Source organism: Prionailurus viverrinus, chromosome D3 (assembly GCF_022837055.1).
Source record: "Prionailurus viverrinus isolate Anna chromosome D3, UM_Priviv_1.0, whole genome shotgun sequence".
Taxonomy (NCBI): Eukaryota; Metazoa; Chordata; class Mammalia; order Carnivora; family Felidae; genus Prionailurus; species Prionailurus viverrinus.
Window position 1 is genome coordinate 47,165,230 of NC_062572.1, and position 13,966 is coordinate 47,179,195.

Consider the following 13,966-nt stretch of genomic DNA (forward strand, 5'->3'; position numbering starts at 1 on the left):
TACTGGGTTGGTAACCCCAGCAGCTGCTGCCAACACCTGTCTTCTCTGCCGCTTCCTGGGCCCAGTGTCGAAGAACCACTCCAGATCAGCACTGACCAACAGAAACATCATGTGAGCCAAATATACACATTGCAATTTTCTAGTAGTCCCGTTAAAAAAGGTAAAAAGAGGGGCACCTGGGTGGCTCATTTGGTTGGGCGTCAGATTTTGGCTCAGGTCGTGATCTCATGGGTCGTGGGTTCGAGTCTCGCGTCGGGCTCTGTGCTGACAGCCGGGAGCCTGGAGCCTGTTTCGGATTCTGTGTCTCCCTCTCTCTCTGCCCCTCCTCCATTCACTTTCTTTCTCAAAAATAAACAAACATTAAAAAAAAGGTAAAAAGAAATGGGAGATTCATTTTGATGTTTTATTTAATCTATCAAAATATTATTTCAACCTGTAATCAGTATAAAAATGATTACAAAATATTTTACATCCTGTGTGTTGTACTAAATCTTTGAAATCACTGTGTACTTACCCTTATATACAGCACATGTGAATCTGGACACACGTCATTTCAGTGACGGCCACACATGGCTATGCTCACCCTCTTGGACAGCAAGGGTCCAGCAGAAGGAGCTGGGTCATCCTCCCTATGCGGAGCTAAGTGGCCTGGATATTGGAAGAAGTCAGAGTCTGTATTTAAGATGCAAGAACCCTCCCCCTGCTCCCTTCCCCCAGGGATAACAACTGTTTTTGCAATCCTCTCCAGCTGAGTTTGAAGAGAAGAGAAAGAAAGGCAAATTATCATGAAAACAAACGGTTTATTTTCCTTTATATCCACAGGAGATTCGTAACAATATACAATCATACAGAATCTGGCCTCCTTTGGCGGAAAGCATACTTTATTTGTACAAATGAAAAAACCAAGCATTTTGGCTTTGACTTGGGGCCAGCAAGGTCGGGATCATCAGACCCAGACAAGACATGGCCAAATGGATCATTTTTGAAAAAAGCGAGTGCTGGGTGAGGGAAGCAGAGAGCCACAGGTAATGAGAGCTAAGGGGACTGCAGTAATCTGGGCCAGCCCCTGGGTCTATAGACCTCTCACTCACCCTGCATTTAGAGCTGAGCATGTGAACTTGGCATAAAATGTAGAAATTAAGGCTTGGGGGGCGGAGGGAAAGCCCTAGGAGAGATGGAAGCTAAAGGAAACAGGATGGTATATTGAAGAAACACCTCATCCTCTGCCTCCTGCTGGTGTCAAAGTAAGATAATACCCGAGGTTTTAAAAACAATGAAACTGGACCACTTTCTTACATTGTACATAAAAATAAACTCAAAATAGATTAAAGACCTCAATGTGAGACCTGAAACCATAAACGTCCTAGGAGAGAGCATAGGCAGTAATCATTCTGACATCAGTGGTAGGAACATTTTTCTAGATGTCTCCTGAGGCAAGGGAATCAAAAACAAAAACAAACTATGGGGATCACATCAAAATAAGAAGCTTTTGCACAACAAAGGAAACAATCAACCAAACAAAAAGACAACCTACCCAATGGGAGAAGATATTTGCAAATGATACATCCAAAAAGGAGTTACTATCCAAAATATGTAAAGAGCTTATACAACTCAACACCAAAAAAACCAAACAACCTGTTTTAAAAATGGCAGGGGACCTGAACAGACATTTCTCCAAAGAAGATCTAAAGATGGCCAACAGACACATGAAAAGATGCTCAACATCACTCGTCATCAGGGAAATGCAAATCAAAACCACAATGAGATACCACCTCACACCTGTCAGAATGGCTAAAATCAAGAAGAAACAACAAGTGTGGGTGAAGACGTGGAGAAAAAGGAACCCTTGTGCACTGTTGGTAGAAGCAAACTGGTGCAGCCTCTGTGGAAAACAGTATGGAGGTGCCTCAAAAAATTAAAGATCGAAATACCATATGATCCAGTAATTTCACTATCGGGTATTTACCCAGGGAAAATGAAAACACTAACTTGAAAAGATCTATGTACCCTATGTTTATTGCAGCATTATTTACAATAGCCGAGATATGGAAGCAACCTCAATGTCCACTGATAGACTTATGTGGCATATTATGTGGTATATATATACAGTGGAGTATTACACAGCCATAAAAAAGGACGAGATCAAGCCACATGAAACAACATGGATGGACCTAGAAGGTATTGTGCTAAGTGGCATAAATCAGACTGAGAAAGACAAATACCATATGACTTCACTTAGAATTTTAAAAAATGAATAAAAAAACAAAAAGGAGAATCAGAACTATAAAAACAGAGAAGAAACAGATGAGTTGCCAAAGGGATTGGGGGGTCAGAGGGAGCATAACAGTTGAAGGGGAGAGGGAGGTACAGGCTTTGGATTATGGAATGAGTAAGGCATGGGAATAAAAAGCACAGAATAAGGAACATAGTCAATAATATCCTAATAGCGATGTAATAGGACAGATGGTCCACTCGTGGTGAGCATAGCATAATGTGTAAACTTGTCAAATCACTAAGTTGTACACCTAAAACTAATTAACATGTGTATCAATTCTACTCAAATTAAGAAATTAAAAGATAAAAACAATGGGACTCTGGAATGCCATTAAAAAAATTCAAACAAACAAAAATAAAAAAGTCCTTAGTAGAGATTCTTTTAAGAACAGGTCTCCTAGAAACAGGAGATGGGCCGTTACCTGTGCATGGTTCTTTCCTGACTTAGGAACCTCCATTTGCTTGAATGGCACTTGGAAAGACAGGCTTCAGACGACATTTGGACAGATGCCACTTTCCACAAAAGGAGAACTCTCTCAGTTGTACAGAGTTTTGTGGGAGCAAAAGAACAAGGGCAATTCTAAACCCGGTTTTCTATTTGATCCTCAGCCTCTGTAAAATTTATATAGATGAAGGACATACAGCAAACTGAAACTATATGTGTGTAGGGGAACCTGGGTGGCCCAGTTGGTTAAGCTTCCAACTCTTTGATTTCCGCTCATATCATGATCTCATGGTTGTGGGACTGAGCCCCGAGTCAGGCTTTGGGCTGGCAGTGCAGAGCCTGCTTGGGATTCTCTGTCTCGCGCTCTCTCTCTGTCTGTCCCCAGCTGTGCACGCTCTCTCTCACTCTCAAAATAAATAAACATTAAAAAAAAAAAAAACTGTATCTGTGTAAACATCACTCTGAACATCTTTACCTTAAATGACACACAGAGACCAGGAAAAGACAAGGGAATGAATTTAAGGTACTCAAGTTCCAAATATATGAATCCATTCCTGTTTGTTTCATCTTCTGTGTATTTTTTCAACAAGTTGGAAGAATGGCCCCTGACTAAGCTGACCTTATTCTCCATGGACAGGCTTATTTCCCAGACGACGAAGATGGTTCTCCATGAATGGCGTGCATGACCACCAGTGCCAGCCTGGCTTCCTGCCCGGGGAGGGCTCACTGGGACTTCACTACCTTCTACATCTCATCATGACCAGACCTGACACCTGGCAAAGCAGTCAGGCATTCAAAACCTGTCATGAGCAGAAATATTTGAAGTCAGACATTATTTTCTTAAACCTTCACTGTGAGTTCAGAAGCAAGTTACCATTTCATGCATGTTCATTTCTTTGGACTCCCACAGAGGAAGATTTAGAGCCTTAATCAAATTTTTAATCTGGCCCGAAAAATATACTTCAGTGTTCAATGATATGAATGAAATCTCTTCTGAGCCATCAGGGAATTCAATGGATCAAAAGCTTTAAGGGATGTGAATATAAATGCGTGTGCTTTTGTGTATATGTATGTTCTATGTTTGTGTCACTGGCCAGGGGGCACATCCATCAACAGTTATAAACCCTATTCCCTCTGGTGATCATTTAGGAGCAAGTTAGCCTCACAGTGGACAACAAGAGTGTATAGAATTCAACACAACACAGAACCCCAAAAAGGCTTTAGCACTCTCTCTGGAGTAACAGCGTCCTTGCTGATGTCTTACTTGACTCAGAACTCCCATTTGACCCTCATCTCTGCCCCTGCCCCTCGTGAAAGCCCTCCATGAGGAATTCTGTCTGTGCTCCTAAGTGGGTGAGTGGGGGCTCCAGGCAAGCCCATGACAGCAAGGGAAAGGTGTCCCCAGAAAAGTCTCCAAAGATGTAAACACATAAAACAAAGTGCAACAAAATTCCTTGAGCCCGCCTCCATATAGTCATGTTTGGTGAAGGGTGTTTAATAAGGAGGCCTGCACATCAGTCAAGGTGAGCAGACCCATCCCCACATGGGGGGTTCTGGGTCTGGGTCTGCCCCACTGGGCCCAGCACGGTCAGCAAGGCTTGAGTGAGCCTCTCGGAGCAGGAAGACGCAACACAGTCAATTCTCTCCAACAGCCCAGAGACTTCTCCTTGATGCAGTGAGAAGTGGTGGCCTTGTTGTCCCTGTTTTCTTCCTTCTAACACATTTGAGCGGGACCTCTGAGGCCCAGGGGCCGTGCATTCCAGCCAGCAGCCTGTGAGTCTATTTTTCCTGTCCTTACGAGCCCTTCTGCTCCGAGAAAACCAGCAAGGCCTCTCCGAGTCCGCCAAGCAGGAGGCTGCAAAAACAAAACAAAACAAAACAAAACAAAACAAAACAGCAAGAGGTCAGCTTTCTAGTCCCTCGAGTCTGGAGGCTGTGGACCCACAGACTTCCCGGTGCTCACCTGCATCGGGGCGAGGGATCCCTCATTCCCTAACCCCCACCAGGCCTGCCCTGCTGCCAGGTCAGGCCCAGGAACTGCCTGGTCGTCCCAAGTAAACCTCAGCTGTGTGGCAGGAGGGGAGTGGGCTGCAAAGTGGGGTTTGATCTTCCCCTGCCTCCTGTCCCCAGGAAGAAGGTTGTGTGTCCTGTTCATCCTGACCTGGTGAAGTGACATGCTCCACTCCGCAGTGGACACAGAGGGTTGATGACATGAACCCATGCAGGTATCCAGTCTGATCATCACTGGGGTGACGGTCTCTGAAGCCTGTTATTTCACTGAGACTAACAGAACACTCAGAGATGAAAATACTAAAGACAAATCATGAATCTCCCACCAGAGCAGAAAGAAATGTGGTCAGTGATTTGAAAATGAAAAGGTGGTGAGAAAACTGCAGACCCTGAGAAGGAGGAGTTGAATATTTTAACATGCCTAAAACTGAATACATCCAAAGGTCTCTGTACATTTTCTATTTTAAACTTCTTGGTAGACAATCGACGTCTGGTCTGAATCCCAAAATTCTTCCCAAAAAGCACTTCTGAGGACTGGACTGGGCCATCACAAAAGATTATGACAGGAGGTCCCTGGTGATGAAATGCTCTTGGTCAGAGGGGCGAACACCCCTTCGGTTCTACCTGCCCTTCCAGTCTTCTCCCACGTCCCCCACAAGGCCACCCACGACACACACACATTTACACTATGGCATCTTTATGTTTCTTTCTTTTTTTTTTTTTTAAACGTTTTTATTTATCTTTGAGAGACAGAAAGTGTGAGCGGGGGAGGGGAAGACAGCGAGGGAGACACAGAATCCAAAGCAGGCTCCAGGTTCTGAGATGTCAGCACAGAGCCTGACGCGGCGCTTGAACCCATGAACCATGAGATCATGACCTAAGCCAAAGTCAGAGCTTAAGCAACTGAGCCACCCAGGCACCCCGGCATCTTTATGTTTCTAACATTCGCCCGGGGCACCAAACATACGAAACACAGGCAGGCTGTGCACATCACATTCCCAGTGAGAAATGTCACCCATGTGAGGGACTCTGACATAAAGATAATGGTAAATGTACCATTTGCCCCATTTAGCACAGGAATGAGCTGAGCAAGCGTGAGACTATTAAAACAATAAACTGAGTTCCGATTGTGGCTCAGGCATTTATTAGCCACGTGACCCTGTGCGTGCTATTCAGCTCTGGTCTTGTCTGTGCCCCAGGAGATGGTCACATCCAGCAGTGTCCGTGAGGCTGAAAAGGATATACCGGAAGCCATCGACCCCCACATTTGGCCTATAATGCACAAGCGATAAAATATACTGACTAGCTGACTGTCCTCCCAGAGCAGCAATGCCTTCCTCACTGGCCCTCAGAGCTGGTGTCCCGACTCTGCTTGAAGACTTCTCCTGAGGGGCAGGCACGTCCTGCTGCACAAAGCAAGCCTGTTTCCCTGTTGAGCAACTCTGGCCGTGGGGTCCAAGCAAGCGTCGATGGGGATCTTACTTATCAAAGACCCTGGGCACATGGTTCCTCCCTCCTGAGGGAAGCCCTTCCTCAGACTGACCCTTAAAGAATGCACACGTCATCTTCTGAAACACTGGGGCAAGTGCAGAGTCACTGTGACCTGACACAAAGGCTGCACGGGCCTTTGGGCTTGGGCGGGGCTTATTTCTGCAAAGGTAACTAGGGGCTCAGCCATTTCTATGGATTTCCAGGAACCCTGCTTTGTCACCAGGGAGAAGAACAGGGTATGGGCTGGCTCGTTGCCACTCCTCCCCCCATGGCCTTAGAACCATGCTGAAATGTAATAACCTTGCATTTCATCCGTTCAGTTTAGCTATTTCATGAAACACCAAAGCAGCTTAGTGAATGCTCAGAAGGAAACAAACCTTGGTTCAGTTTACTGTTAAGAGAGCCAGGGAGGTGAGCTTTGACGTTGTCTTCTAAACAGCAGGAGAAGCTGACACGGGGTGCAGGAATCTTAATAGCATTACAACCATTTAAGTCAGAGCTTGACCAAACTGTTTGCAAATCTTGTGATTCCCATCATTCCTGAAGTGAACACACTTCAGGCAATGAAGGCTCTGCCATACCAGATGGCAGAGCATACCCGGCCAGAAATACTCATCACTAGGTCCTCTCCCAGGGCTTTATTTTCGGCGGCCCTCCAGTCTTTCCCTATCTCAATTTTACATTCATTATTGTGCTTCTTCAAGCACCTCCTGATTGCACTTGATAGGGGGCAGGGACTGTACCCTTTTCCATCTGTAGGCCTAGCCCTTCATGCAGCACCTAATAAATATTTTCTCAATGAATGATGATGAATTTCTCACCCTTGCTCCCCTTTCTCCCACCTATAGTCCAAACTATTTTTGTTTTTTCTCTTTTCCTAATGTGCCTAGAGATCTGCCTAATGTACCATTCCCTTGGGGACTTGCTGAATGACAGTTCACAATCTGATAACTTACTCTCTGTTGAGAAGTAATGAGTGATAGTAATTTAGAAGTCCCTTCTTAGCATTTTAGAGAGTTTTCACATTTTTTAAAAGGTTTTTTTTTTTAAGATTTTTTTCATGTTTATTTATTTTGAGAGACAGAGACAGAGCATGAACAGGGGAGGGGCAGACAGAAAGGGAGAGAGAGAATCCCAAGCAGGCTCCACACAGTCAGTGCAGAGCACAATGTGGGGCTTGAACCGTGAGATCATGACCTGAGCCGAGATCAAGAGTTGGATGCTCAACCGACTGAGCCTCCCAGGCTCCCCTTTAAAATTTTTTTAACTAGGTTTTATCCCCAGCACAGAGTCCAATGTGGGGCTTGAACTCACGACCCTAAGTTCAACACCTGAGCTGAGATCAAGAGTGGTACACTTAACCGACTGAGCCACCCAGGCACCCTTTTTAACTCAAATGGAAAACTGGTAAATTTCAGTCACTGTGATCCTAGCTATACTATGGGGTGTGTTGGGGGGAGTACTTTCTTCACCCCCTAAATTCACTCTTCCTACAAAGAGGCTTGGGCAGTCTCCGTGCAGTGTCCTAAAATTAAAGGCGTAAGACATTGTTACTCAAAGATGATATAAGACCATTTTCTAAAGACTGTTGGTATTAGTGAGGCTTGTGCTGAGATCAAGCATGTTGGTAAGCCATGACCACTGGTGGGCCCCATGAATGACTGCCTAAGGAGAGAAGTGGTCACGGAATCCTCAAAACAAAGAGGTTGTGTTTTGGTCATTTTCTCTCCTTGTACTTTTGCAAAGAGAAACTATTGCAAAGAGAAGAGTGTCTAAAAAGGATGCAAAGAGAGGGCACCCACAACTAATTCTACTCAGCAGAGACACTGCTCACAGTTCAGCATTTTTTCTTTTGTGTGTGTTGAATCCTCTTTGCTGAAATTTTGGAATAAAGGGAATTCATATCAATATATACAATAAAACTCTGTTAATTGAAGGTGAATAATTAAATATTAATCTGGACATTTAAATTCTGGGTTTGCAATAGATTGTTTTTATAATAAAAAACAAGATAATTTGCTTGACAAGATCAGTTGCTTTTAAGAAAAGACTTTAGGGGGCTCCTGAGTGGCTCAGTGGCTCAGTGGCTCATCTGACTTCGGCTTAGTTCATGATCTCACAGTCCATGAGTTCGAGCCCTGTGTCGGGCTCTGTGCTGACAGCTCAGAGTCTGGAGCCTGCTTTTGATTCTGTGTCTCCCTCTCTCTCTGTCCCTCCCCGACTCATGCTCTGTCTCTCTCTCTCTCTCTCAAAAATAAACATTAAACGGGGCACCTGGGTGGCGCAGTCGGTTAAGCGTCCGACTTCAGCCAGGTCACGATCTCGCGGTCCGTGAGTTCGAGCCCCGCGTCAGGCTCTGGGCTGATGGCTCAGAGCCTGGAGCCTGTTTCCGATTCTGTGTCTCCCTTTCTCTCTGCCCCTCCCCCGTTCATGCTCTGTCTCTCTCTGTCCCAAAAATAAATAAAAACGTTGAAAAAAGAATTTAAAAAAATAAATAAATAAACATTAAAAAAATAGTTAAAGACTTTAAAATTTGACCAACGTTGGTACTTAGGTTTCTAATTTTCCTCCATATATACACACACACACACACACACACACACACACACACACACACATTTTTTAAGTTTATTTATTTTGAGAGAGAGAGAGAGCAAGCAAGGGAAGAGCAGAGAGGGCCAGGGGGAGAGAGAGAGAATCCCAAGCATTCTCTGCACTGCATGAAGCATGAAGCCCAATGCAGGGCTGGAACTCACAAACCATGAGATTATGACCTGAGCCGAAATCAGGAGTCAGACACTTAACCAACTGAGGCACTCAGGTGCCCCAAGGGTTATAATTTTGGGGGTACAGTATTTAGAAGGCTGGCCACTCGTTTATTCGGCAAGCCCTTAGGGCTAGGCAGGGAGACACAAAGGTGCGTGAAATGTGGTTTCCCTTCCGCAGGAGCTCACGATTGCAGGTAGATGGGGTGTGAACCCTCACCCGGCACTTAGTGTGGTACGTGCTGACGGGGCTGTGCACAGAGAGGGTGGGAGAGGCTGCCCAGGCCTTGACACACGAGCTGACCAAATCTCTAATTAGAGGGTAAGCAAGGTTCTTAAGATCTTGCTGAAATTCGGAATGGCGTTTTCTCCACTAACCACCACAAACATTTAGATCTGTGATTCCCAACTGGGGTCATTTTGCTGCCAAAGGGACATGTGGCAGTATCTGGAGACATCTGAGGAGGTGCCGTTGGCATCGGTGGGGTGGGGCTCAGTTTGTAGCTAAAAACCCTACAAAGCACAGCACAGCTCCCTACAGCAAAGAATTATTCACTGTAGCCCAAAACGTCAACAGTGCTGAGGTGAAGGAAAACCCTACTTTAGATGATGACCTGTTTTGTACAGCTAAGCTGCTCCCCGTCCAAGAAGGCGGCTAATGACATCTGAACTCATTTCCCGGACGGTGACCTTGCTGGGGTCACGCACTGTCTGTAGCCTCGGAGCCCACCACACGCTTTTTGTGACATGAATGAGTATAAAGCAAATGGGTGTTCGGATGTAGCTGAGACAGAACCCCCCGGCCTCAGCCAGCCTGGAGCCGTGGAGGCTGCGCTGACTTAGCCCACGTCCACGTGACAGGCAGCCTCTACCTGGTCCGGCAACCGCCGCCGTGGGGACGTACAGGCTCAACGTAGCACTTGTTCCACATTTTCAAAAGAATCAGGAAATTTGGACTTTTATGGGGAAATCACCTGATTTCTAAACGTGATCGAATTTAAACTCTGAAAGCCAAAAAACAAGCAATAGTGACCCTATGGGCAAACACGGGAGGTCTAAACAAAACAGTTCTGCAGTCCCTGCCCTCTGTGACTTCTGATCAGTCTAAGCTCCCACACGTCAGAGAGCAGGCCTGCCCGTGCCCGGGGTCTGAGAGCTGGTCACCCAGGCTCCGCTGGGGACAGCGCGGACCGGCTCTGTGCAAAAGACAGGAAATCTGAACTAGAGTCTGACACTCCTCTTCTGGTGGTTCACTTTGTGGTTGGAAAATTCTTTGAGGCTGAAAACACACCATCCTTAAACTCAAGTTCTGAAAAATCAGGAAATTCCAAAGTCAAGGTTCCTTTTGCAATAATCACACACGCTGTTTCCTTGATTTGGGAACACGCAGCCTTTCTTTCCATTTTGCTCAGGGCATACCATAAAGTTCACAGGATGTGAAACAGCCTGCAGACCTGGCCTCTTCCAGACTGCTGCTGTAATATCTAGGCTCGGCCTTTCCTCCCCACTGGAGAGCCACCTCTCTCCTATTTCTCACACTCCGGTCAATGCCTGGGTTTTTTAAATCCATTCTGAAATTCTGTACAGATTATGGTTGTCCAAGGCTTATTCGTGAGAAAGAAAAATACGCCAAGAATTTAGACTATCACTATGAAGGTTAAGATACAGACATTGGGGGAAGAGTGTCAGGAGACACTGGGAATGTACCAGGAGATCTTGGCAGTTGGGTTTTTGGATGTCACTGGCCCACTGTGGGCGTCATGCCTTCCTGGAAGGACAGGTGCAGAGGAAGGAGGAAGGCGCGAAGGATTAGCTCTGTGCCCCACAGCCCCAGCTCTGGTTCCAAATCACTAACTCTCACCGTTGGCACCCCATGCCTCTCCACCCTTCCTTGTCTTTCCTGGGGCCAGAGGGCCCAAATCCTCTTCCACCCACCGCCTTGCTCGGCCTCTGTGTTCTGCCTAAGGTCCAGTTCAAACCAGTTGCATAGCCCGCCTGCTGGCCCCTCCTCTCTCCTTCCTTCCGCCCTCACATTCACTGTGCATTCAGACTATGACTATCTTATCCCACCAACTGTCTTCATGATTTCCATTCCCCCGTGCTCCTTGAAGGCTGAAGGATGTCTTACTTCACATGTGGCAGTCACTCAAAAGATATTTTTAGCTAATTGATAGGATTATTGCTAATAGCACTAAAAAACCCAAGACAATGAGATCTTTTTCCTATGATCATTCCACTGGACAATCTTAGTTCATCATGTCAGCCCTTGAACAAGAAATAGAGCTGTCTTATCCTGGATAACACTCCTTTCGTATTGCTGTCGAATTATCTAGAAGCTCTTTTTGGATGATCATATTGGTGGGAAGAGGAACGTACAGGCCAATTTCTCTTATACCTCCCTTACGGCCCACTGTTACCTAGACACTATCTACACTGCTGGTAAATCCCTGGTGTTTGCCAAATCAGTCGTGCAGAAGTACATGAAGGCTACGGGGCCTTGGATACACACAGATCTGGTTTTGAATCCTCACCCAATCATAGTAGTTATAAAATCTTGGTAAAATCACATAATACATATAAAACTAGTAGTTCACCAGTAGTGCTTCCGCTGGTGTGGATGAGTGGCTGAAAGATGCATAGTGGTGTTCTGTTTCTTGATCTGGATGCTGACTGCAACGGGTTTGGTATATTCAGTTGTGAAAATTCATCACGTTGCACATTCATGATATATGTACTCCTCTGGATGTATATTTGTGTGTCAATAAAATACATACCCCAGGGTGGCCTGGCTGGGGTGGCTCAGTCAGTTTGAGCATCTGACTCTTGATTTCAGCTCGGGTCATGATCTCGTGGTTCGTGGGTTCTAGCCCCGTGTCGGGGTCTGTGCTGACAGTGTGGAGCCTGCTTGGGATTCTCTCTCTCTCTCTCTCTCTCTCTCTCTCTGTCCCTCCCCTGCTCTATCTCTCAAAATAAATAAATACAAACTTAAAAAATACACACACACACACACACACACTCTCCAAACACCCTTTTGCCAACATTTGAGGAAAAAAATTAGTATCCTGGTGAAACCCAAACAATAAATTTGCTCTTCCTCTCTCCAGGCAAAAGACTTACCATCCCACTGTTGCACTCGTCAGGATCATATCAAACAGCAATATGGACAAGCCAGCTGTGAGGACCTGCGGAAATAATTTCAACAAAAGGCCATCAGAGCAGCAGGACTTTGGTAACCTTCTCCAAAGTCATCGTTCACAATGACTTGTGAGGCCCCTGTATTTAGTGCTCCCTCTGAGCTAAGCATTTGGTGTGGAAAATGCCAAGTCCTAGTCTATTCGGGAGGTGAGAATCTTCAAAGAGACATTTAACTTCCGAACTCTTCAAAAGAGGAGGCACGCAGCCAACGTCTCACCCATCTCTCTCCAGGGCAGGGGCATGGTGAGAATATTCATTTCCATCCTGTCTCAAGGTGAAGAAATAATCCCCAAAGCCAGTTGTGCTCATTCATCTGTCCCCAGATCCTCCAGATAAAAACTTGGCTGTCACCCTGCCTTTGCCCACAGCACCGTCTCTCCCCTGTCCTAATGGCCATGTCTTGCTGGCCCGTGATACACATTCTACAAAACCAGATACTTCTTGGGGGAGGGAACAATTAAATCATTAACTAACTCTTTGCAGGGGCACCTGGCTGACTCGGTCAGAGGACCATGCAATGCTTGATCTCGGGGTCGTGAGTTCGAGCCCCCGTAGGCTGTAGAAATTTCTAAAAAAAAGATGAATAAACTTAAAACAAGTATTTGCAAGTGTCTAGAAGCCGAAAGAGAGGGAAGAGGCTACCCCCACATCTTTCAGAGCTAGAAATTATGGAAGAGTGTCTTGGAATGGCAGTAAAAGAACTCGCACCCCCACGGTATCACCAAACAGCACACAGAGTGTACGTGAACCAAAGACCCAAGTTCGTCACCATTTGGAATGCCTGCTCAGGAAAAGATGGTTATTTTCCTAGAATTCTGTATTCTCAGATGCAAGACAGCTTCTGTTAGGAAGGTCAGCCTGAGGACTTACTTTCTTGCAATGAGAAGTAAGAAGCAGGTCATTGTGGGATGGGTCACTCAGGCTGGACACCCTGGGACATGGGCAATACCATCTCACTCAAGGGGACCCATCCACTGTCCTGGAGCCCTCTTTGGGTGTCCACGCTGGGAACAAGGCAGCAAGCAGGTGGTTCAAAGGAAGGAGGAGTATGTTGAAGGAGCCTTATCCTCATTCATTTACCATCTTAAAAAGAAGTCTGGGAACATAAACCAGGGACCTTCAGTATAGAAACTCTGTGAAGTTTTAGAACCTTTGTAATTTACCCATTTGAGTCCCTTTCTGTTTGCTTCTTTTATTGACTTGCAGCAAAAACCCTGATAACAAAACAGACCTGGGTTGTCTTTGGGAACAAAAATGAAGCGGTGACCAGGTCAGCCAGACAGCTTGCAAAGCTGAACCCAAAGAACAGAGGAAAGAGGATTGTCAGAGTGCTGGGGGTGGCGGTGGGAGCATGTATCTTTCTTTTCTTTTTAAAATTTTTTTTACAAGTTTATTTATTTTTGAGAGAGAGAGAGAGAGAGAGAGAATGCGAGACAGAGAGCACAGGAGGGGCAGAGAGAGAGAATCCCAAGCAGGCTGTGCCGTCAGCAGGGCTAGATGACAGTGAGATTCTCTCTCTCTCTCTCTCTCTCTGCCCCTCTCCCCCACTCGCGATTGACATGGGGCTCAATCCCAGGAACCACAAGATCATGAGCTGAGCTGAAGTCAGATGCTTAACCGACTGAGCCACCCCGGGGGTGGGGGTGGGGCGGTACCTCACAGAGCATGATGAATGGCACTTGTTCTCCTCCTACCCTCCTCTCGTTTTATTTAACATTATAGTTAGGACCTTTGCATCAATGGTCATACCTGAAGTGGGCCTAATATTTTATTAGCTCACAGTGTA

General features: G+C 45.9%; 1 protein-coding gene across 1 annotated transcript in view; it reads right to left on the bottom strand.

Moving 5' to 3' along the window:
- Positions 1 to 4,193: 4,193 nt before the first annotated feature.
- TMEM241 (transmembrane protein 241) overlaps positions 4,194 to 13,966 on the bottom strand; it is a 114,442-nt gene continuing 104,669 nt past the window's right edge. The window contains exons 14-15 of the mRNA XM_047828483.1: positions 12,103 to 12,167; positions 4,194 to 4,574 (exon numbers count right to left, since the gene is read on the bottom strand). Coding sequence (XP_047684439.1) covers positions 4,514 to 4,574; positions 12,103 to 12,167 — 126 coding nt within the window. The 3' untranslated portion in view covers positions 4,194 to 4,513. The remainder of the gene's footprint in view (positions 4,575 to 12,102; positions 12,168 to 13,966) is intronic.